The sequence below is a fragment of a genome, unplaced genomic scaffold (genome assembly GCF_019419815.1).
Source record: "Pyrus x bretschneideri cultivar Hongxiangsu unplaced genomic scaffold, Pyrus_bretschneideri_v1 Contig8, whole genome shotgun sequence".
Classification (NCBI taxonomy): Eukaryota; Viridiplantae; Streptophyta; class Magnoliopsida; order Rosales; family Rosaceae; genus Pyrus; species Pyrus x bretschneideri.
The window spans coordinates 3,544,163-3,569,725 of NW_025999820.1; the positions used below are offsets into that span (position 1 = coordinate 3,544,163).

General features: G+C 36.6%; 3 protein-coding genes across 3 annotated transcripts; all 3 read right to left on the reverse strand.

Annotated features, from left to right (window-relative positions):
• Positions 1–194: 194 nt before the first annotated feature.
• On the reverse strand, positions 195–4,165 carry LOC103952649 (U4/U6 small nuclear ribonucleoprotein Prp31 homolog). Its single transcript, XM_048575620.1, has 9 exons — positions 3,997–4,165; positions 3,312–3,376; positions 3,142–3,207; positions 2,879–3,016; positions 1,701–2,593; positions 1,559–1,629; positions 1,189–1,291; positions 785–860; positions 195–653 (listed from the first exon to the last, which is right to left on the reverse strand). Exons 2-9 carry the CDS (start codon positions 3,312–3,314, stop codon positions 546–548), a joined length of 1,458 nt encoding a protein of 485 aa, XP_048431577.1. The 5' UTR covers positions 3,315–3,376; positions 3,997–4,165; the 3' UTR covers positions 195–545.
• A 3,413-nt stretch (positions 4,166–7,578) lies between these two features.
• LOC103952648 (protein SHORT-ROOT-like) lies at positions 7,579–10,193 on the reverse strand. The gene is made up of 2 exons (XM_009364299.3): positions 9,909–10,193; positions 7,579–9,407 (listed from the first exon to the last, which is right to left on the reverse strand). Exon 2 carries the CDS (start codon positions 9,400–9,402, stop codon positions 7,879–7,881), a length of 1,524 nt encoding a protein of 507 aa, XP_009362574.2. The 5' UTR covers positions 9,403–9,407; positions 9,909–10,193; the 3' UTR covers positions 7,579–7,878.
• Positions 10,194–15,719: 5,526 nt separating this feature from the next.
• Positions 15,720–20,281, reverse strand: LOC103952647 (peptidyl-prolyl cis-trans isomerase CYP65). The gene is made up of 11 exons (XM_009364298.3): positions 19,909–20,281; positions 19,734–19,796; positions 19,498–19,601; positions 18,528–18,619; positions 18,325–18,414; positions 18,154–18,229; positions 17,670–18,040; positions 17,265–17,521; positions 16,874–17,162; positions 16,254–16,361; positions 15,720–16,158 (listed from the first exon to the last, which is right to left on the reverse strand). Exons 1-11 carry the CDS (start codon positions 20,034–20,036, stop codon positions 15,949–15,951), a joined length of 1,788 nt encoding a protein of 595 aa, XP_009362573.2. The 5' UTR covers positions 20,037–20,281; the 3' UTR covers positions 15,720–15,948.
• Between the last annotated feature and the right edge of the window lie 5,282 nt (positions 20,282–25,563).

The following is a 25,563-nucleotide window of genomic DNA, read 5'->3' on the forward strand; positions in this document are numbered from 1 at the left end:
CAAACCAACTTTTTTGATACAGTGATATATTTACAACTACGAGACAAGGTAATAAATATGTATCAAACTCGTCAAATGAGTGAAGCGAAATACCAATTTCTAGTCAAATGTATTACCAAATTTGCCCCCACGTACAAGACTGGCTCTCTCTCTATACCATTACTACAGAAAAAAATTTTAAAATACACAGAAAATTAATTTTGATTGGATATTGCAGTCCAATATATTATGAATAAATATTTGAGAGAAAAGTAGACATTAATCCACGAACTTTGTAATGCACATAAAACAGGGTAAGGGTAAGGGCAAGGGCAAGGCCAAGAAAGTACTACGAATTAGTACATCTTCTGATAAAAAAAAAAATTGATCTCTGAACTCACATCCACTCTTATTATCATCCACCGAAGGTAAACAACTACTATATCACAAGAACGAGGTAATACGACTTCATCTAGTCATTTACACTTTTCGACTTAAGTGTTCATGGAATTGGCAACCAGCAAATTCTCAAGGATACATGAAAACTTCCTCTGTATGCGTCTGGATCAGATCCTCTTGATTTTTGAAAATGTTCCCGTCTCTGAGAAGTAGGTGCTTTGAGCTCCGCCGCCAAGCTGCTGCGCATGAGCCTGTGGATTTGAAAGCTCAATACCCTGCAGGAAAAATGACAATTGTTATTGAGTATGAGTTTCCAAACAACTTTCTGTGTCACTTAAGCTTTGGAAACCAATGCATTTGTAAATAAGAGAGAGAACTCAAGTGCAAGGTAAGAAGTCAAGTCAACCTGCACAGGTGTAAACGCCAAACTTGAAGTTAGTCCAGACGTAGCACCACTGCTTCCATAATTCTTTTCCTTGAACCTAACAAGAATATGCAGCTCATGATATCAGCGAAGGTCTATCTCATACTACGACCAATAAATAGTATAAATCAATACGACTCAAAGATAAATGACGGAATTTTCTAGTATGGTCCAGAGTATGTTCTATAAACCAGGGTTTTTGTCCGTTGTATCCTTGGTCAAGGATCCAATGACTGAGATATAATGACCATTAAGAAGCAAGGATATAACGGCCATAAAGGAGCATTGTAAAATTTTCGCATCAATGAAAACCACATTAAGATTGATGACAGTTCACTTAGAAATAAAAGAAAAACCATAACTAAAGAAAGGTAGGAAAAGCCTACTTCTTAGCAACTTTTGCAGCAAGTTTGCTCTGACCCATTGATACACGCAGCTTGCCACTCCCAGCCTGACCAAGCATTCCATAACCTTCACCCAGTCCATCCCCTATTATCAAGGACGACAACAGAATGAGAATTAAGATATAGCAATAGTAACATATTCCATGCAATTGCACAGATCCCAATATCCTTCATGTAAATGGGGCTCACATTGTCACCACCTTAATGAACAAGTGAGCTACCCATACTGCAGGTGAGAGGATGTACATGATATTGTAGGTGAAAGGATCTCCTTCCCCTCCCTTTATTTGGCCATGTAGATATGAATAATACCAATCTAAAATTCAAATTTACTAACATAAGAGAAGATTACCTAACGAACTCTCTTCTGGTATACCAAATTGCATCCTGTTTGCCAGTTTCCTCATGTCCGTTATCGCATACCTGTATTAGTAAATATCAGTACATGAATCAACAATTACTGAGAAGTATAAAACAATAGAAAAATACACTACCTTTCCTTCATCTTTCTTAGTCGGCGACCACCTCTCTTCTTTTTAGGTTCAGAATCAGGAACTGGAAGTGGTTTAGGTTGCTTTGCAGGCGGAGGCTCCTGCCATTTCTCAATTTTCTTACGAATCTCCTCCCGGAATGCCCTTCCAGTGTTCCCGGAAGGATCTCCTCTTGTGGAATCCACCCGTGCTGCAAGTGTTGATTTTGCAGCCAAGAGCCGACATGCACGCATCCTCAATGAAGGAGGTGTAGATTGAAATATTTCTGTCTGCTCAACATAACCAACGCGGAAGTGTGATGTTGCAGTGGAAAACCCAGCAAGGTTTTTTCTCTTAGCACCAAGAAGCTGAACATTACAAGCTGGCATCTTAGCTAAGGATGTGAGACCCCCAGCCGTCCCCATAAGTTTTGCCGCAACAGCACTACCAACAATAGCAGACAGATTTGGCGCAATAAAGCCCATTCTACTTTCAACAAAATCAAGCACCATCTTCTTTGCTGAATCAAGAGCAAGGGCTCGATCGCATGCCTCAACTATTTTCGCAAGGACATCCTCTGGAAGCGGCTTGCCACTTGTAGTTGATGCTGTAACTGACACAACCATAATAATTGCTGAAGGTAGAAGCCCCTCCAGATCAACAAGGGTTACGTCCATTTCATTTCCAATTTTCTTAACAACTCGAGCATAATCAATTGGATGATGCACAAGTGATTCCAGCTCTGGAAATTTTGGACGATACTTGTCCCGAATAAAATTATGGATGATTACAATTTCATTCTCAATGTCAACAGACAAAGCATTACAGTCCACAATCAGCTGGTATTCCGGATCATCTTCCAAAACTATTGCATGATTTGACATATCAGAACCCTTCTCCAATGCACCTTCCACTTTCTGCAATTTAAACACCATATTACCATTACATATATGCCAATATGCACATTCCAGGAAAAACCTACTGAACGACAACCTAAAGACTAGAAAGGACAAAATTGCGTAGAAACTTAAGTCATAAGATATATGAAGCACATATATCAGCACGGGTCATATATCAGCATAAGAAATAGGAAGCTACGGACAAAGTGAAACAATATAGCAATGAAGCTTGTACACAAAATAACATTAAGATATCAATACTAATACTGCACAAAAAAAATAAGGCATTCATATATTACAAACCTGTATTATATCTGTATATCTTTGTGATTTCTGCAATTTTGAAACACTGTCCAGATCATCGTAATTAAGTGTTTCTAAATCAGCCAAGTCCCCATCAACATCTTCTTCCATATTTCCAGCATCAGCATCATCTTCAACCTGAAAGGAAAAAAAAAATTATACAATGACTTACAGTGCAGATATTGAGAGAGAGATGATTTTAACATCTCCCTGACTAGCCTCTATGGTCATATTTTCCCATACGAAGGGCAGATGTTACTCACAATTATATCATCTTCATTGTCAGATAGTTCATCAAGGTCGGCGAGAAATGAATCAGCAAGTGTCGCCTGCAATTACACCATAAATACATCAAAATTTCATGCTTGCTTTAAAATTTGTTATAGCACACAAATAGAATTAGTATTGACTACAAAACAAATAAACAACTCACCATTCTTTCAGGTTCAAGACCCCCAAGCTTCCAACAGTTGGTGCCCAAGTTGGTGCCGAATCAATCTGAAAATCAAAACTCAGCACTTCAGAGACTCCCAAAAATATACGGAAACTCTAATGAATTACAAAGATAATGGAAAGGGAGATAGCAACAGCCAACAGGACAGTGAAAGGAAATTTTAAGCACCAGATGAAATTTTACTACTATTCCAGTGGTTCAGTCATAAGAATTTCTACTCAAAAATGGTTCTAACAAAGAAAATGGGAATTCGGAAAGCACAGTTTGTTTTCAATCTAACATATTTCAGAAGAAAAATCAACGCTAATACCTAGCAAAGTCCAGCAATATTAGTTTGATACAGGAACACAACATGTCATCATTGTTAAACCGCAATTAATCCAACAAAAACAACTAATCAGTCCCTATTTCTGACTACACAATTCATAAATTGAGAACCCAAAATCAAAAACAAAAAACCAATCAGAAAACCCTAACTGGTGATTATATTCATAGCTGGAAAATAAAATAAGGGACCAGGCTTTTAGTACCAAAATGCTCACGGTCCACAGATTCTCAATTTCAAAGGCACCAAAAAAATCAGAAGCAGAAATTGAAAGAACTTAAATATGATAAATTAATGCTTAACAGAAAATTCAGAAATTAAACCCTAAATTAGGCATACCTGCGGGAAGGAAGCCGATTGAAGTACAAAGTGGGGTTGCAATCGGATTTGAAAGAAAAAGAGAGAAAGAGGGGCGAGTTAACGAAGAAATTACAGGCGAATGAGAACCAGAAAAGGATTAGAGGAAGAAGATGAAGAATGAAGGTCGGGACTTGGAAGTGTGGTATAAGGGAAAAAAGAAGCGGGTGAAATCGGACGCAGACAAGGGCCGTGGAGGAAAGTGGGCCGGGGAGGTAGTCAAACTTTTGTTTTTGGGCTTTGTCAGGCGGGCCCGTTTGAAGAAGTTTGGTTTTGTATGAGAAAATAATCAAGTAGAAGTATAACAGGTAATACTTCAGGGTTCGTTTTGTTCCGGACTAAAAATATATTTTACTTTAAACTAATGTGAACTGTAGAGCAATAGATTCGAACTTTGGTGCAAAAGGGAGTACATTCACTCTAGTCGATGTTGATAGGCTAATGGCTATGGTTATTGTTTGTACCGATGTCCTGCTGATTGCCTGAGCTTGTTGCCTTTGTACGTGCACATTGTGACCAATGTTGGAGCCAACAATTTAGACTAGGAGGGGTCTTTAAGCCATACAAAAGAAATTAGGCAAAATCATTTCAATTTTATTTAATGGGAGAAAAAATAAAGATTTTGTTTTTTTGTATTGGCATGGAAAATTTTAATCAAACGAGTGGTGGATCTTTAAATTTTTAGTATAGAAATGATTATATCATAAGCACAAAACTTGTTTATGAGCTTTGATAAATAAATGATTATCACATTAGATTTGAAGAAAAGTTTTAAGTCATGACTCGAAATTAGATCTTGCTCTAAATTGTACAGGCAGACCTTGTATTAGACCAATTGACCAAAAAAGAGGGTATAGTTTTTATACGGTAAAACAGAAGACTAATTATAACAATAAAAAAGAGGCTTGGTTCTTATATGGTAAAAAAGAAGGCAAATTATAAGGGGTGTTTTTTTCATTTCAGTTTATAAAAAAATAACAAAAACATTATTCTTGCCATCTATTTGTTTATATATATATATATATATATCCTTTGAGGGAAGGGATCACGTTTTATGAAAAATATTAGATTAGTTGGGAGATCTACTCCATATCGAATTTCAACGTTCCGAACCGTTTATTTTGTAAATCTCGATTCAAGATCATCCTTGCAATTTGATAATCAAGGAAATTATCTACTCTATCCATCCATCCAACTAGACTGCTATATTGTAGAGAGATGTTCGACAATTTACTTCAACCCAAAACTATTTGCCTATTTAATTATTACGATAAAATTTTAATGTTTCTTAGAACATAATGTTCGTCAATTTTTTTTAATTCAATTAAATGTCTCAAATATTTTTAATTTGGCTAATATTTGTGCAAGGATGATCTTTGAAACACATTTTAAAGAATAAAACAGTTCGAATATCCGTATTTAAGAAAAAAAAGGGGAAATCCACCCTCTAAGGCTCCCTCTGTGTGTGTATATATATTGTCCAAATAAAAACTCTAGGCCATCAGAGCTTGACTGGGTTTTTGCTTGCGTCATATATATGATATGATCATCTTCAACACGTTGCAAGTTGAACCAGCTAGTCTCGTTTAAAGTTAGAAAAAGGGCAACAGCTGGGCCATGGCCGAAGCGATAAAAGGGAAGAAGATTGAATCCATATATCATAGTCTAAAAGGAGGGGCACGGGCAAGCAACCACCCCAAGCACCTCTCTTTGAAAAATACCCTAATGAGAAAAATATTAGTAACCTATTTTGTTAAGCAAGTTCAACGTCATCATAAAACTAATAAATAATATGAAGAATAATTTAACTCCTTATATAAGAACATGTAAGATTTGGTAAACTTCTAATATGAGACATTTCTTCACATCAGTGCTAATCTAAACCACATATTAGACCAAAACTAATCTGCAGATTAAGTATATTTACTCTGTTGCATTCCTCTTTCAGTTCCTATTTTTATATTTTTCTTATTTATTCAAATCAAACTAGAAAAAAGCAATGGTGGAGTACATATCGAGAATAATATTGTAGTGTGAAAATTTACTTTTCTTACGTGATTTTAGGTTTCTATCATAAAAATATTGAATAATTTGATCCTTTTGTGGGGAGAGCGATGTAGAACAAATAACTGAAAGGATAATAGTTGGAATGTGTACTTGTATTTACGACAGCAAGGGCTAAGTGTTACACATTTAGGTTCTAGTGTTTGATTCAGATTTATGACACGTTATTTCAGAAAATGGCAAGGGGAATAAAATACATCGCTTAGCCTTGACATAAGGCAGTTTTGGCCAAATTTCTTCATTTACTAGTTTAAGACGGGGGGTTATAAGACCTTTTAGTTATTTTCTTATTTGTTTAATTTGTTTATTATTTTGTACTCTTAGAAAGTTTAGAGTTGAGAGACACGTTACAATCAACCTCTAGAGTGCTAGGGTTGTTATTTTTCCATATATTCAATAAAAAGGTTGGAGACATTTCTCAATTCCTGATGAATTTCCAGTTGCTATGAATTCCAGCATGAGGTGCTAGGGTATATTGTTCGATTTCTTTTTTGTTTATATCACGATGCCCCAAGGGTGAGAGAAGGAAAAGTGGGCATGTCAACGTGGAGGGGCTCATCTCAAAAGGATTTTAACATACGCAACTCTTATTAAAAGAAACTCCCCCTTTAAAATCTTGTTAGATATCTTCAATCTTCACATTTCATGTGTGTCCCCCTCCTTGCCGTGGGCCAAAAAGTACAGTTCCGCCACCACCACCACAAATGCAAAGTGTTCAGATGTGAAGCTTTTGGAAAAGGAAGAGAGAAAAAATAATAAAGGAGGAACCTGAGGAAGAAGAAGAAGACCATATCAAAATCATAGACAGCGTGCTGGCCACCAAAACCCTTATGCCACTATTGACCAAACCACCTTTTTCATGAGATTCCCCAAACACAACCCAACCAACTCCATGGCCGTCCTAAGATACTACAGCACCAAAAATAGATCACGACCTTTTTATAGTTTAGTTTAACCCAAAAATTAATTAATTAAATATGTAACACGCTTCAATTATATTAATAAAAACACCCTTTTTTTGGAGCTCTTAATTATTTTTAGCTGATCACATCATCCCCTAAAACTAATACACCAAACCAAACCACCCCATTTCAATTTTGGACCCACTCCCCGAAAAATTGAACGAAATTAAATTCAGAAAAACCGAAAAACACATGGTTGCTTAATTTTGTAGTACTTCTGTCTTAGTTGACTAATTGTAGGTTAAACACAGAGCTAGAGATAATGTTGCTGGCCAACTCTAGTCAAAGTTAGACCTAATTAGTAGCTTACAGATTATTTATTTATTTTTGGGAAAATTTGAAATATGTCTAATTTTATAGACCATCTTTTGAAATAGGTCCAATTTTTAGTGACTTTTGACTTTTGAAATAGGTCCAATTTTTAGTTACTTTGGACCCATATCAAAAAACCTCTTTATTTTTTGCTTACACACACACACATATATATATATATGTATGTATGTATGTATGAGCATTTGAATAGGACTCACTCATTCTATACTAGCAAAACACTCATGGATTAGTGGGAGTTTATTTGGTAACTAAAAATGGGACTTGCAGACAAGATGGTGAAAATTCAAAACCATAAAACTATTTAATTTCCAATAAAAATCAAGAAAAAAAATCACAAATAATTAATAACAAGGTTGTCCACGAAAATTTAAATTAATTTACTTAATTCTATTCAAACCAAAGCACTATAATCTTCCTCCCTCCTTTTCCGAACACAAGTGCCATTCCATGCACGTGCCAGAAAAACCAAAACACGTGAAATATATGATCAATCGCCACCGTATCATCAAGGCCTCCAAGCACTAGCCCAAACCACCGGCTGGTCCTTCCACGACAAGAATATTCCGGCGACGGAATCTGTGCACTGTGTCATTGCCCAACCTTCCTTATACCTCCTCAACAAGGCGCGTACGTCATCACACACCTCATCACTAAACATCGCAGGACTAAACCCCGCCCCATGCATACGCCTCGACCAGCGACTGGCGGTCTCGCGCCGCTCCACCGACTCCGAAGGGGAGCAGGCCACCAAATCCACTACCGCTCGCCCGGCGGCTCGCTCGAGTATCAACCGCTCGTTGCTGGTCCTGGAAAAGCTCTCGTCCAATGCCTCGAAGTAAACCCTAAACCATCTCAAGCACTCTTGAAACCCATGAACGAAGTCAATCCCGTCAACTCCAACGTCGAGATCAGCCTCTTCCTCAACGAGAGTAATTATCCTCGGCCTCAAGCTCCGAAACGCCGAAACAAGATAATCGCGGCGGTTCCCGACGGACTGAACCGAATGTAGAGTGCCGACGCAGTTGATTGCCAAGGCCTCATCGTCTCTGATATCGAATTCTGATAAATTCAGCTCGGAAAGATCGCCAGAGTGATGGACGGCGTTGAATTTGAAAGGCACGCCCATCAACCGGGCAAACTTTTCCATCCTCGCGCCAATTTCCTTCATTACTTTCTGCGCGGCTGCGCCACCAGAACCGTCGTTGGCTCTGTTAGCCACAACAGTGGTGAGACGCAAGTGCGGCGTCTCATCAGTTCGAGTGGCCAGCGCCTCGAGCAGAGTCGGCCATTGGGTGCAGTAAGTGTTGCTGATGTCGATTATGTGAAGCTTTGGCTCACCATCAAAAGCCTCCATGATCGCGCCATTGCACGCCACGTGTCCGAAAGTGGTCCAAGGGCTGACCTCCTGAAACTTGAGCACCGTTTTTCTTGTGGACTCGAAGGAACAAGTTTTCTCCGAGGCGGATATTAGGGTTCGGTAGCAGCTGTCACCGGAGTCGGTCATGCGGCTGAACAAAGCTTGGAGGAAATAGGAGGCGAGTTTCTGGTCGGTGTCTCCGTACGGACTGCCGAGCTCGTTGAGCATCCACATGAGCTGCTGGACGCGGGAGCTGTTCTTGTCAGCGATGGCTCTGGCGGTCTCCAAGAGGAGTTCCGGGGCCCACTTGTCGTTGGAGAGCTCGAAGTTGACGAAGGAGGGGGAGAAGGAGAAGTCGGCTGGGGTGGGAGTGGTGGTGATGGTGGGGAGAGGGTTTGGGTTGGGAGGGGTTGGGTGATTCGATGGGAAGTAGTGTTTGGAAGAAGACGAGGAGAAGTCTTCTTCATCCATGAAAAAGTTGAAGCATTCTTCTCCAACGTCGTCGTCTTGGTGGGGGTAATTAGGGTGAGGAGGGTTACTGAGGAAGGAGGATCTGGAGCTGCTAGAAGTGGTGGTGGTTGTTGTAGGTGTTGAGGTTCTGGCGGTGGTTGAGTTGGTGAAAGATTGACGGGGATCAGATTGGAGATTGACTAGCCTAAACAAGGTATCCATTTAACCTGCACAGACCCACATCAATAAACTTAACTTTCAGAGAGGGAGAGAGAAAGAGAAAGAGAAAGAGAAGAAGAGAGAGAGAGTGTGTGTGTGTATGTGTGTGTCTGCACAGTCTTGGGTTGTTTTGGACAACAGATAGATGGGTCTTCGAGTTTTTAACTGTGGGAGAATGGGGGATAGAAAATGATTAGAAGGTGGAGAGGATAGCATCAAGTTGGATTTTAGCTTGGTTAATTTCAATAACCTAGGTATAGGACTAGGAGAGGGGAGGTTGCGTTGGATAAGTAAAAAGAAGGCTATTGAGAACTAAACTAATCATCTATCATAAACAAATATGCATGACTTTATTAAAATATAACTAATTTCCTACCTATAACTATATATTAATAATAGATGAAAATTTTCAAGAAAACATTCATAATTTAATTAACATAACTATCTGACAATTTAACATGTTATATTAAAATCTAATTAAAGTATAAAATTCGTATACAATATATAACCTTTAATTGGGTGAATTATCTTAGCAAAAGGTAGATGTGGAGGGTAATTTGGGAACGTTAAGTAGGTAAGATTTGCTTTTCTCTTGGTCTAATCGATGGGGAATATATGTGAGTGGGGGGTTTGGTTTCTTCATTTCTAGCTTAAGCCTATTCCATGGAGAATATATGAGACCATGTGAGTAGTGGGAATCTAATGGATAGTTTTTCCTTTTCTAAATAAACAGATAAATGGTATTGATGGACAACCAAGACTGACTAAAAATTATATACAGGGAGGTTTCCGGTTGAAACATAGAATGTGGAATGGACTGTCTTGGTGGTGTTTTTAGAAATAGAATTCCATCTGACAAAAAGATGAAAAAAAGACCAAGAAAAAGTTAACAGGGTCTAGGTCACCAAATGGGTAGTGGATATCTTTTCTTTCTCACTCTCTCTCTCTCTAGAGTTTTGGAATAGTTTTGAGTGGGAGCAGGCGTGCCTTTTGGGTTTTGAGGGAAGAGAGAGAGGGAGAGATGAAGACACCAGTAAAGCTGCCGGCGTGCATCGTCATCATCATCAAAGCCACCACCACAGAATATAATTAAAATCCACTCCTCACAACAATTCCTTGCATCCCAAGGCCCTTTTGAAAGCCCTTTTGCCCTACAAACCCTGCCAAAATTCCCATCACTTTTTCCTTTCTTAGCTGTTACATTATTAACCCATACACCAATGTCGTATATCTAATGTAGTAAACAATACCAGAATGTACCCTTCACCAAAACCCAAGGGCATCCCTTCGCACTTTCACTCTTTTCCCACACTTTGCCTTTCTTTTTGCTCACTAAATGATCACACTACATATAATTTGATTGTTTATAAACACAAACATGCATGCTCTCTCTAATCTCTCCACTCCATAACATATTATAGCAACACAGCTAGCCAACCATTATTTTTGTTCATAGTTTCAATTTTTCTCTCAAAAATCTAAGAATTCCATGCAGTAGCTAGGTAGCTAGGTAGCAAATATCTATCTGGTATTGTTTATATATGATTGTATTCACCATTCCCAAGTCCCCAACTCGATTTTTCATTGTCCTAACCTTGTTGTCTTGAAGCTCAAACATAATTCCTTCTAGAGAGAAAATCTTTGTCTCCTCGACCCCCCGATATCTAGGCTGCTAGTTTCCTCAATTTCAAATATATATATATATATATATATATATAATTTGGAAAACATTATATAGCGCTTGTTCTTATGTGAATTGTGAAGTTGGTGAGTTTGTATTTTGTAGAAGTTGTTGAAAATAAAAACAGGAATTTTAATGGTTTCTTCCTGTTCTTCTTGGTTTTCTTCCTGAATCATTATTATTAGGAAAATTCCATGCTTGGACTACTCTGTCTTTTGCTGAAAAGTGGGTTTGAAGAATTTTTCTTGGGAAGCAACCTTTTTTCTTTTTTTTTTAATACATATAATAGCAAACAGGGGCACCGTCCATCTTGAAATTCCCAAGAAACTAACAGAAGAGATAATATTCCCTATGAGGAGTTCCAGTATACCATATAGTATATAAAGTATACAGAAAATTTAATTCATCTCATTAAATAATTAACTTTGTATTTCAGCAAGGACCGAAGGTGACTTGGGTGAGTTCGGTATCCGGTTCAAACTGCGTACCAACTTAAATGCACACTGCAATTTGTCTAAATTCTAAAAACAACCAAATTAGCAAGTGACCTTTTTTTACAATGGTGAAAAGATGTTAAGCTCTTGCATTTTTTGTTTGAGGAAAAAAAAAAAAAAAACCAAATTACAATGACTTAATCAAATTTTTTTTTTTAGTACACCGATACTTTTACACTAAGGAGAAGGGGAGTTCTACTAAGCCACACAATAGATAGCCTAATTTGTTATCGAATTCGTCATCTACTAGATTTGAACTTAAGACCGAAGTGAAAAGGAATACAATCAGACCGTATTACTGAGTGGCAACTTAATCAATGTTATTAGTTAACCAATATTGCAGTTTAACATGCACTTACCAATAAAAATTTCAAATGCTATGTAGAAATAATTGTTCAGGAAAAAAAAATTATTTACACCTACCAATTTAAAAAAAAAAAAAATTATCAACTAATTGTCAACCTCAAATTTAAATTTAGCCTTATTTTTAACTATGCCCCATGGAATTCAATTTTAATCTCACTTTACTTCCTATAACTCAAAAGTAATCACTTAAACTAAAAATTCGTTTCACTTTGCCACCTGAAACTTGATTTTGATCCTAATTTACCCCTTGAAATTGGAAAGTCGTATGTATAAAACTCAAAATTCGCTCCACATTGCCTTAGATCTATTAATTTCTCATGTGTGTTTGATTTGGATGAGCCAGGCCAATCAATTTCATTTTTATTTTTTCATCTCTTGAATTTCTTTGAAACTTAATATTCTCTGATTGTTGAATGTCGATGCATAATGGATAGTTTTACTAGGTGTTGGGTCCCACATATGTTTTAAGAGATGACCTATAAGTTTCAGGGAGAAGAGAGAGTTCACAAGTCAAAGTGAAACGAATTTTAAGTTTCAGAAAATAAAATGGTGACTTTTGAGTTATAGGAAGCAAGGTGAAATTGAAATAGAGTTACAGGGGGCTCAACTAAAAATAAACCTTAAATTTACAATCTCATAACTCCAAAATGTTCAACAAAATACTAAAATATAAATATTTCATATATATTATTTGTATTAAATTAAAAAAAAAGTTGTTTAATTTGGTTAATCTACGATTTGAAAATATAGTATGACCTCAAACAAACTTCCTAATTTTTCCTTTACTATATAAATCCTTGTTAATGCGAATTAAGAATAGGATAAACTTGTAAGAAAAGAATAAAGTAGAGAGAAGGTAAAGGTGATAAACTTTCAAGGCAGATATAATTAAGGGATGTTTTGTTTGTGATAGCTCATTGTTTGATTTTATCATCACCATCACCATCATCATCATCATCATCCTCCTCTTATGAATAATGTAGATGAAATGTCACTGCCTCAACAATATAAAATTTGTTTTGGATTAGGACCGATGGCGATGATTTATGTTCTTAATGTAGTGGGTTTAATTTTAGCTATTTGTTAGAAAACTAATATATTTTATAGTTAAAGGAAAGTCGGAATATGGTTGAACTTGAAGAAATAATTAATTGGGAGTACTTAGACCAACACACTTATAATCAAATCATGTGTTTCAAGAGTTTATCTTCTTAATTTGTTATGGAAACTGAAAATTGTAGGCCCGTGGTTACAAAGTTGCAGTCATGACCACGTCCTTTTTTCTTAATTAATCATTCTTAGGAACTAATTAATCTAATAACCTTTTCGTGTTGATGATGTTAGGAGGCCCTATCTGTGGGGTTAATTGAGAGTTGTTAACTAAATTGAGTCTTTTCTTTAGTAAAATAAAATAAAATATTGTTGTGGAGTGATGTTTGAACTAATTTAACTATGATTAAGTAGAGCTCCATCCAAACAAGATATATATATAGAGCAGTTCATGGACCTGGGCAATGCTTTGTTTTGATGATCTCCTCTATTGATTGTTCACTTACTACTAAATGATATTGTTGGAGTTGTTCTAATTCAGTTGATTGAACATGTTTACTTAACAAAAATGAAAAAATGAAGGAATCTGAGAACTTAAAATGAGACAAAGTAAGGCAAGGGAATCGTATCAACTAGTCTAGTCCCGCCTAGTTGATAGAAAACCTAATTTTTAGTTATTTGGGTCTTACTCAAGCTTTGGTCCCCCTTTGTAACAAAAAATGAAGGATATAGAACTCTAAAGTCCACATCGTAAACTATACCATGTGTGGAGTCAAAAATAATTAAGAGCTGGCATGTGGATTTTTGGATAAAAATGACAAAATCACCTCGAGGCACAGCGGAATTCCTACGCACGAGCAGTGGACAATCATCCCTCAATCAAGTAAAAAATGCCCAAATAGTATTTATTTTTAAACCTATTTCATCCATCCTCATCAAATCCTCTCCACAAGGTAACCCCCAAATCATTCATTTTTAATTATATTAATTAGCTAATTAATTGATTTATTATTCAATTATTCCTAATTAGCTACAAATCATGAACCTCACCAAAAATACCAACCAAGTGGCCGGCCCTCCTCCTCCTGAAGGGGCCGGCCACACCCTATAAATACTACCTTATTCTCTCCAAAACTCAAGTCGAATTCTCTTGCTAAATTCTCTAAATTCTCCAAACATTTTTCCCTCAAAATTCTAACTTTGGCATCGGAGATTCTTGGGCCATAGCCCCCAACACACCCCCCCCCCCCCCCCGGCGGGCCCAAACATTCATCGTGGACGCGTGAAGCTCTTGGCCTTGAAATTTGCATCCACACCATGTACATGTTTATTAACTGTTGAGAGTTTATAGAAATTGCATCTTCATTTGGTACTAATATGATTAATGAGCCTCTCCAACAAATGGAAACACAATTTGCCAATCAATTAGATGAAAAATACAATTTGCAAATCAATTAGATGTTTGAAATACGATATCAAATTGTAGAAATCATTCGATGATACTTCAAGTTCTTTAATTTCTTTTTTGTTTTTTTGTTTTTTTTTTTTGCAACTTTGTCGTCAAATTTCTGAGATATGTTCTGAAAAAGAGAGATTGCTTTGAACACCATGTAGTGATTCAGAGATATGTTCTACGTACACCCCTGTCATCACTAGAGAAAGCATGCAGTATGCATGTGCTTGGACACACCCTTCTCTATTCAATATTTGTAATATCCTAAATTCAATTTAGTTTGCAGCTTGTTCTATATTTTTAGTAAACATTTTTTTATTACAAACGATAATACTAGGTTTTCCAAACAAATAAAAATAATACGAGTTTAAGCTACACGAAAGAGAAGAAGAACTGAGAGAGTTTGAATCCAAAGTATAAGAGGTTGAAGAAAAAACTTATACAGTAAGACAATCCAGCACTCGATTTTTTTATTTATAAATATTAGTTGCAGCTACTCGAGTTCTCCCTGCCTAGTTGGCATGGTGTAAGCGTACGCAGCGATCCAATCTTATGCCCTTGGTTTGTTTTTCTATTTATTTATTTATTTATTTTTCATGTTTAGACTTGATAGCAAACCTCAATAAAGCTTGGTTCCTGTCGTACTTACTTTTCATGTCAAAAGAGAACTACAATGAAGAGAACCCTTGGATAATTCAAGGTAATAATTGGGTTTCTGATTTTGGGGTTTTTTGTTTTTTACCCGGTTGTTAAGCATCACCATACATATCCAACTTTTCTAAATATTTTAAGCTTTGGATATAAATTAATGTAATCTGATGACTAATATGCATTTGGTACTCACAGATCCTCAAATGACGAGCCTTGGAGAGCAGGACTTCTAAAGTAAAGCGAGTTCAAGTGGTTAAGACCTGGTTTGGTACTGAGATGATTATGAAAAAAGCTGCTATAAAAAAAAGTTGGAAGCTGTTTTTGTGTTTGGTAAACACTCAGCTTCAGCTTTTTTTCACAATTTTGGATGAAAAAAAGCCAAAAACAAGAAGCTGCAAAACCCAACTTTGAAAAACCGATTTTTTTTCACATCTGTTTTACATAAAAGTTTACCAAACACTCTAATACTGGTTTTTTTTTTCAAAAGCATTTTTACAAAAAAGTTTACCAAACACTGCTGCTTTATTTCACAGCTGCTTATTCTCACAGCACAGCAAAAGCAGCTCTTTTTCAAAGCACTGCAATACCAAACCAGCCCTAAGAGCGTTCACCAATACACTAAAAGTCATAGTGAAAACTTTTGTTATTTGATTCTAATTCCAAATTACTAATTGAAAACTTTTGGTATTGTTACTTTCAAGGACATCCATAAGCAATGTTTTTTATTGCTCGGACGTTCGATCTGCTCTTTGTATACCTCAAAAAAATTAGCTTACAATGCTCTGCTCTGACTACTCACTCCTCCAAAACATTATCTACATATGGTACAACACAACGTTTGGGATATTTACCGACTACCATGAAGAAAAATCATTAAAATTTGACGCGGAAGCTCCTGATTTTCTTTTCTTTGTCGAAGGAAGCTCTGTCAGACCAGCATCAACAGCTGCGGATTCAGGTCGAGCATTCCTTGCTTTCAAATACTTCCCAACACCACCACCACCACCACCAGGGCCAGATTCTGTTCCCGTACCAGGGTTGCTATACCAAGACCCGACCTTGTCCTGAAAATAACACAAAATGAGATGCTTTATTATTGTAAAGAACGGAACAAAGTTGAAAAAAGCACCGGCACAAATTTAAGGGTCTAGTAACAAACATTATCTTCATCCTGAGCTTTCTCCTCAGCTTTGGCCTTTTCTTCTTCTTCATCAGGTTCCGTGTAAGGGTTAACAAAAATTGTGACGCTTGTTATCTTAATTTCCTCCTGCATAAGACAGCAGAAAAAAAGAAAGTGAGGCCTCGGAATGCAGGAGATTGATCTTAGTTGGAAAAAAACATGTGATTCAGTAAGTTACATGTTGTGGTGACCAACATTATTGAAAGTTTAAAACTCATAACAATTTCAGCTACTACTACTGATAAGATGAACCACTATAGATAAAGCGTGTGTGCATGCACAAAGACAGATACACAAACTCTGCAAAGAGCAGGAACTAGTTTTTTTATAAAATGGTAAAGAGAACTAACAATATTACGTTAGGGCTTTCCATAAAGTCTAGCCAGGCCAGCATGATCTAGAATGAGAGCGACAATTTGAAACAGTATTAAACGTTTCAAAACACATAAAGTAGATGGATGATTCTTACTAGGATGATGCACACCTGATAAAATGCTTACAATCAAATCAAGAGACATGAAAACTAATTTGAAAAGCCAAAAATTATAAAGCATGAATGTAGGTCTCTAGTTTTGATAAAAGAAAAACTATAAACTTACCAAAGGTCGGTCATTGTCATCAACGGGAACCTTTTCCATTGCTGCCAACGTGGTCAACCCACCAACAACTCCACCAAAAACCGTGTGCTTGTAGTTCAAATGATTTGCAGATTTGTAAAGGATGAAAAATTGGGAGCCATTAGTGTGCGGCCCACTGTTAGCCATGCTGACAACACCCCTTCCAGAGTGAAGTAACTTGGAGTTCACTTCATCATTAAAAGGCTTTCCCCATATAGATTCTCCTCCTGTCCCGGTTCCAGTAGGATCACCACCTTGAATCATAAAATTCCTACACAGAAAAGAGAATCATAGATTGTTAACCATTGCTGTTTTCATTCACAAAAAGAATTTAACATGAACATGGAATTTAAACTAAAGAATATCACCATACCTAATGCTTCTATGAAAACCTACTCCATTATAATAGCCACGTTCACAAAGAGTGATGAAGTTCTCGCAAGCTCTGGGGGCTATATCACAGTGTAGCTCAATGTTCAGATCACCATGTGTTGTATGTAGCTGTACATATCCTTTCTTTTTTGGATTCTTCTCAACTTTGACATATTCATATTCATTTTCAGTAACAGGAGTAAAGGCGGTAGAAGTGAAAGACCTCGAAGCAGCGCCAGTGGTGAATCTGCTCTTTACCTGAAATTAATAATTGTGTTAAAACAGACATCGAGGAAAAATAATTGATGATGGAAGAACACCACTCTTTTAAAATATAAACACAATCATACTGTAGCTCCTACCATTTAGTATTGGGTAAAAGAGATTATAAATAAAATTCACTAACCATCTTTGCATTCACTGGTGCCCTTTCACCAGCCTTGTGCATAGCTATTCGGGCAGCCGTTTTGTCACTTGATGTGGCTCTGGCGGCGGCAGCACTTCTTCCATGCACAGAAGCAGAAGCAGCATCCACAATACTATATGCCTGAGCTTTCACCTCCCCATTCGGTTTTGATTTCGGATCCTCCTTAATACGTGATCTTGCAGCTAAAATGGCTTCAAGTGCAGCAGCCCGTTCATTTTGTGCCTTGCTACCACCTCCTCCATGCAGTGCAGCTAGCCTTCCTTTTTCAGTTCCAAGCTCTTTGAGCATCTGCTTGATATCTCCATTTACATTTATATTATAGGTTGGGTCTGCACTCATTCTCTTAAAATCTGAATAAAAAAAAAAAAGAGATGAAATGAAAAAGAAGAAAATAAATAGAAACTATTACAAGAAAAAAAACACTATTAGTTGACCCACAAGGGTAATGAAGCCTCTAGCTCACCTTCATCGTCAATTTTCAGACTATTTTTAACATGATCGAACTCCACAAGGACCTTGCTGTCAAGTGCATTGGGATTCTGCAAAGAGCATCCATAAATACCAATGTGATATTCAAACAAGAACTTGCAACATATTGATAAAACAGGAAACAGGATTTATCTCAAAATTGTACCTGAATGGTTATCAGGTCTTCCTTGGAAAATGGTTCATCTGTGAGGAGCTCCTTCCAATTCTTGGTCTTGATGTTGAGTTCTTTAACTGCCTAAAATGAGAAAGCCAAAGTGAGATAATAAAGTATACAGCACAACTGTATGTATAACATACAATCTAAATATAACTTACACTATTGAACTATATAATAGCAAGAAAACGAACCTCATAGGAGAAGACATTTCCAGTTGTCTTCACAGCCACTATGTGTGTAAATTCAGTGAAAACTTTGTTCAAAACAGGACACTGAAACTCTCCTACACAACAAGTGAAAAAAAGTTTTCAATCATCGAAGAGATGATACCTAAACAACAAATTATGAACTGCCAAATCAGAAGTATAAAAATGGTGAAGCAAAGAAGAAACCTCCGGCTGACATACTCATATAGAGAGGAAGAAACTATGAAAATTTATGCTGATAAATCCCCCACAAAGGTTGACAACAAGACCAACTAATTGTTAAAAAATATCCATCATAATGATTCTGGATGATGGGCTTACCCAAAAATATAAAACTGTGCTTAGAAACTAGTTTCAATAAGATTTCTGTCAACAGCAAAGTAGTAGAAATTGGTTTGACCAAAGGGGTACCAGAAACACTTTTAACCTCAAAGTTCTAACTGGACATGTAATTACTTAACGGTTTACGACTTTCTGCTATGTTCCTTTATGCAAAACTTACATAGTTATATTGGTTCTAAAACTGGGAAAGCAATTACCACTTCACCTCATGGAAGCAATTTCTTATTTTGCATTTTCTATGATTATTATCGATAAACCACTAAATTCATGCAAAAATTTATGTATACATCTATAAACATTCTCCAACTCGCTGGTTGGAGATATGCAACGAAATTTCCATTACAACTTCAACTAATTATACACTCAGATAGACTTGTCCTGTCTGAATGTTTCACTAAAAAATTCTAAGCTCATTTCCGTCAACACAAGACTGAAAAAATAAACATCGATCGACTGCCATAATTTCAGTTTTGCTTATATTCCAACTTCAACTAACTAAAACAGGTAGTACTATCCCACATTTTCTCGTATCACACATGAACCCCTATCTACTCTATCCAATGAAAACATAATTCAATAAACGTATACAAAAGTAAAGTTAACAAGCACAAACCATCAGAATTCTTGTGGAACGTTAGCGGTATGAGCTCCTCCTGCTTCAGCGGAGCTCCAGTAACAGGATGCTTCCCATACTTTCTGATATATGGAATTATATTCCTGCACCCATTTCCCAAAACCCAAAAACAAAATTCATGTCACACAAAATTTCCGCTCAGCAAAAACAATGAAGCTAATGAAAAACCCTCAAAATTAAACGTGTCCAAGAATCTCATAATATGAAAAACTCACAGTATATCAAAAACACTGCCGTCTGCGGTGCACACCGGATCTTCAAAAGGCGTAAACGTAAGCCTGCAACAAAAATTAAAGAAAGGCACCAAATTTAACAAACAAAACTTGAAATTGAGTCCAAAAAAAAATGTGCAATATAGAGAGAGAGAGAGAGAGAGAGAGAGAGGGGTACGCGCAGCAATAGAAGGGGAGGCGCTTGAAGGGAGTGGAGGTGGGCTGGGCTTTGGCGCCGCCCCATTCTGTGGCCCACTCCGTTTTGGTTATGAACATTCGATCTTTGCTGTGCTGCTTCTTCCCCATTGTGGACGGATACTGAATTTACTGATCGATACTTAGGGTTTGGCTGTTCTTCTTCCCCAATTGCAATTGAGTTTCTCTGTTTCTTCTGGATATTTGCAATCGATCGGAATCTGCAGTAAGCTAGGGATTCGTTTTGAATCCTGCAACTGAGGCGGTGAAACGCAGTCTACGCCTGTTTTCAGGGGGAGAAGAAAATCGTTTCGGCGCCGATGTTTCGGGTCACGTTTAAAACTGTCATTTTGGTCTCAAGATTAAGTGAGTTCGGTTTCGTTCGGTTCGGTTTTTTGCGAAAACAGGAAATCGAACCGAAATTACTGTTCAGTTCGGTTTGTATTCGGTTCGGTTTACTTTTTTTTTTTTTTTGGCTTTTTTCCCCAAGTAGCTTAAAAAAAGTATATGAAAACAACTTGCATCCATTTTGTAATAAGTCCTATTTCAACATAATCATCAAGACTCAAAATAAGCATTCCAAATTTCTAATATAATCATAGTCTCAACTCAAAGACAATGAAAATAAACATTCAATTCAAAGTTTAATTATAATCAAGTGTTCCAAAGTCTAAAGTTAAATAAACATCAAAGTTTAAATCTTCCAAAAGTCCAAACTTAAAATAAACATCAAAGTTCAAGTACTAAACATTCCAAATTTCAACTTTCAAGTGCCCCACAATGTGAGTGATCCACGTACTTTTTCAACGACAATTTGCTTGCTAACGTTTGGGTGGCCTAAGGGGCAACATATCACCTTTTTTTGAACTTCCACTTGCCATTTCTACATAGAAATAATAAAAGAAAAGATACTAATTAAAATGTTATTTAAAATAATCTAACAAAATCAAATGCAATAAAGGTTTAAGGGTTTTGTTAAAAAGATTAAAAAATTAAAAATAACCTCACAAATCCTGGAGGCATGAGGGTTCGAACCCATGCTTCCAACTTGTAAAGTTTCATTGAAACCAACTTGGCAACAGGTTCTGTTTTGTTATGATTGTATGAGTAAACTATTTATAAATATTCAAAAAAATTATATATATATATCGGTTCGGTTCGGTTTCCGAGCCTCAAAAATCGAAACCGAACTGGTCAGATTCGGTTCGGTTCAGTTTGACAATTTCGGTTCGGTTTTTTCGGCCTCGGTCCGGTTCGGTTGTCGGTTTTTTTCGGTTTTCGGTTTTTTGAACCCACCCCTAATTAACTTAACTTGGGGGCATGTTCACTTACAAGTAAAAGTCTTATATTTGATTCTCGTTGAAGATAAATTTGAATTACTTTATTATTAGTTCATTGTGAGATTTAGCCTACTCTTTTAGACTCATAATGGTCTACTCCCCTACATTCTAATGGTCTTCTTTTTACATGCATGATTTAGTTAGGCGGAATATACAAGTGTTGGCTGTTTAAGTTCACGAGGTCATGGAGAGCAAGTTCTACAGGTGTACAATATGAAGATGAAGTTGATGATGAGGATACAGACCTTTATTGCCTTTCAAAAACAATCGAATACAGACATTTATTCTATGGTTAAGATCCAGTTTACCTTGTCCAGACAATCGAACTTGCATACAGACATCTTCTTAATCCATCAACCAGTGGACCGTTTGAATTTGACACTAGTTTGCCTCATCCATGAAAAGGTAGTTTGTAGCTTTTCTGACTTGACCATTTTCATGCGGTGAAAAGGTAGTTTGTAGCTTTTCTAACTTGACCATTTTCATGCGGTTCTTGATTAACCAAAGAATGCACTATTTCTCAAACTGAACTGAACTAAAAAATTAGATCAAGAAAGAGATTCTATTTATGAAGCTTGACAGAAAGAGACACTATTTATGAAACTGGACCAAGAACTAGACACTATTTATGAAACATGACTAAGAACTAGGCACTATATATGAAAGTGAATCAAGAACTAAACATTATTTATGAAATTGGACCAAGAATGAGACACTATTTATGAAACCGTACCAATTATTATACATTATTTATGAAACTATACTAATTACTATACATTATTTATGAATCTGGACCAATAGATAGTGTAATATTGTTCATTTTCATAAGTAGTGTAATACCATTCAGTTTCATAAATAGTGTAGTATCATTCAGTTTCATAAACAGTGTAGTATCGTTCAGTTTCATAAACAGTGTCTTTGATGGATGAGGATCAAGTTTTTTTTTATTTTTTTAAAATTTCTTTTTATATTAAAGTTGTGTGTTTTTATCAAAATTTAAGTCCTTTTGTCCTCTTTATTAAAATTTAAGGGTTTTTCATTAAAATTTATGTTTTTTTTTTCATTGAATAAAGTTATACCACGGTTTTTTGATTAAAATAAACTTAGTTCAAACCCTTTTCATGAAAGCTTATCTTTTATTTTATTTTAATTCAATTCTGAAAATTGTTATTAGGACTCCAAAAATTTTATTTTGCATTCTATACCTTCTATGTTTAAAAATAAAAATACACTTTTGAGAAGTTCAAAATGAAATTTTGGAGTGGCAATAACGATTCACTAAATTATTATGTAACATATAAACTATCATAATTTTTTCTCTAATATTTTAGTGAATGTTATGATGGTATGAGATGTAAGTTCAAATGATTACGAGTTTCTAGTATTTTACAAAATATTTTTTACAGGTGATATGAATTTGTTAACCCTAAAAACTACCAAACCTACGTGGCGCGCATGCCGAGTATCTAATGAGCTAACTACGTCATTCGGTTATGTGCGGGCATGCCAACTCGACGGCTGAGCTCGGCCGAGGAGTAAAATATGTTGATGTCGCGTTGAGCGCACTACTGACTTCTTAATCTTGCGACTTCGGCTGAGGAAGGAACACGTCTCGGTCTTTAGGTTCTAGAGCTTGAAGACAAGGTTGCTAGATTTGTGAAGTTCACAAATCGTTGGCGCCAGGTTCAGTCAAGATTATTATATTCGTGAAAGTATAAGCACACCAAACTGACAATAAACTATATGGACACAAATACTCGAAAGAGATGTATGTCTTGATGGTAAATGTGGTTCGGCCGTCGAAATGTGGAAATCTAAAGTGTACTTGTAAATATCCAATCATAAAACAACTCGGCGTTCAACGTGTCTAGCCTAGTAACCTGTAACACCTCACTTCGCCAAGAAGGATGATGAGATGACCTCTACCAACAAGGACTCAAAAATCCTTGTTGACTGAGACTTGGATAAATAACCAGTCGATCTTGAAGCAGTATTGTTTATCCAAACTGAAAGTGCTCATTGATCAATTGATTCTACGACTCTAGTGTTGTTTATCCAAACTAAAGATGTCGTTGATTGCCTTCACAGTGCTATTTATCCAAACTGAAGATGTGTTGGCGGGAAGAAAGGGGGAGAAGATAAAATCTCGAAGGTTGTTAAGAAGCTTTGCGCAGGGCAATTTATGTGTTGAATTAGAGGGGCCTTGAATAATGTACTCATTTCTCTATTTATAGCAGCGAATCCCCTCATGGCCGAGCTAGAAATGGACTAAGATTAGAACTCTTTAACCTAATCCGATCAGGTCTTGGCCAATCCTAATTCCTAGAAGACTTCGAACCAAGCTCTTTAACAATCCAGATTCATCCCCTAATTCTCAGCATCCTTAGCCTTAAGACTCCTTATTGCATTAAGATTTGACAAAGTCACCCTTATCCAAACCAAACCTCTTCGTAATAGGATTCGACCAACCTTGATTGGACGGCCCATAACAAGATTCTAGATAAATACTACTGGGCCAAGAATGACTATAAGTTCTACCCAAGCGCATTTATTAAACAAGATTGCACGATCTCTTAAACCTGTCAGATTCCCTACCACGTGGCAGTTCCTCAGCCCACAAGGGCGGAGCCATGACTTTTTTCTTGGGTGGACTAGCTGAAAATAGTACCATAAAATTATATGTTTATTTTTTTGCTTATATAAAATTATATAATAATCAATATAAAAAAACAACAATATAATATAAACTATTCTCAAAATCATAATCCTAACTGATAAATTCAAGGATCATATAAATAATTAACCTACTATTTAAATCAAGAATAAGTAAATAAAGAGATTAAGAACGTACCAAAAGTGACATTCATTGGAAAATTGCAACAGAAAGTCAAGAATTGCGGAGATAGGGATTAAATTGTGTATTTAAAGAACTTTATTAATCTTTTCTTGAGTAAAAAGCACAGAAGCTAAATTACATAGGGTAAATGGTCTTTTTCTTTAAAGAATAGAATAAAGGGGGAATGGAGATAGAACTAATTTATAATTTTTAGCATAAAACGTATTATTTACTACCTCTATCCTCTACTAAATATACATTAAATAATATTCCGTATTGAAATTGAGCAGGCTATAAGCATGAGTTTACAAAAGAATAGATCTATTCACAAACCCATTTTACTTCCAACACAACCTTATTAATATTTTGTTAGTGATCATCTTCAATTCATTCAATCTGAACAACCAACAATTAAGAGAAGTGTGCAAGAAGTAAAAATGAGTGCATGGATAGCACTACCCTTATAGAAAACTTCCCTGGGCTACAACCCACCTTAGCTTTGTGGGTGGCTATGCCATTGTCAGCCCACTTGTCCTTCCTTAATAATTACGTCAAAGTGTGCAGGCACTGAAACGTCCATTCGCCATAAACCTCGCCGTTACACGTAATAGTGCATCCTTGATTCGCGAGCTTTTCGAAATCTTCACCTGGATCGTTGAATATCTATCATGATTACAAAACTCTTTGGTCGAATTTACTCCACATTCTTTTAAAATCAAACTGTTGATCTTTTTCCCAAGTGCCTATAAATACCCAGCTTAAATTCACTTGACCTTTTATGCTTTCAAAACTTCAGAATTTCTTACCATTTGCTCTTAAACCCAGAAACCAAACTTTGAAACCCAGAAAACCTTTAAGCTTTCATCAATGGTTGCCAATACCTTCATCACCAAGCTTACTGAAGAATGCAACAAGTGCCGAGACATCATTGATCGGAATGCCATCAAAACTATCCGATCCGAGGATGACTCAAAAGCCTCCCACTAGACTCTAAGACCCTTCTTCAAGAAGGACATCCCATAAATCGTCACCTAGATGTTGAAGGCCAACTGCCTTAAACCTCTATTTCAAGGGTATGACTGGCCGAAGTGGGAGTCGACCAAACCTTATGGAGCTTGGCCCTCAACCCTTGCGGCCTAGGCTACTTGGGTTACTAGGATGGAGCCTCACTATAGGGCGAATGGAAAACTCTCAGCATTTTTTATGCCATTAAACTCTTGACCATTGAAATCAACATAGATCGAGAGCTCTTAATGGTCGCCCTGAGCTTCTGATGTTTGGCCACCAACACTATGGTCTTTCTTCTCAGCCTCATTGACTCGACTGTGCTGGACGTCACAGCCATACTTGGCATTTGCCTTTCTAGTTTTCTAGTTCCTTCTGGTATTCCAGTTGATACCATTCTTTCTCGGTATCAATTCGACGAGCATACCGTTGAAGCCTTTATGAAGAACGACCAGGA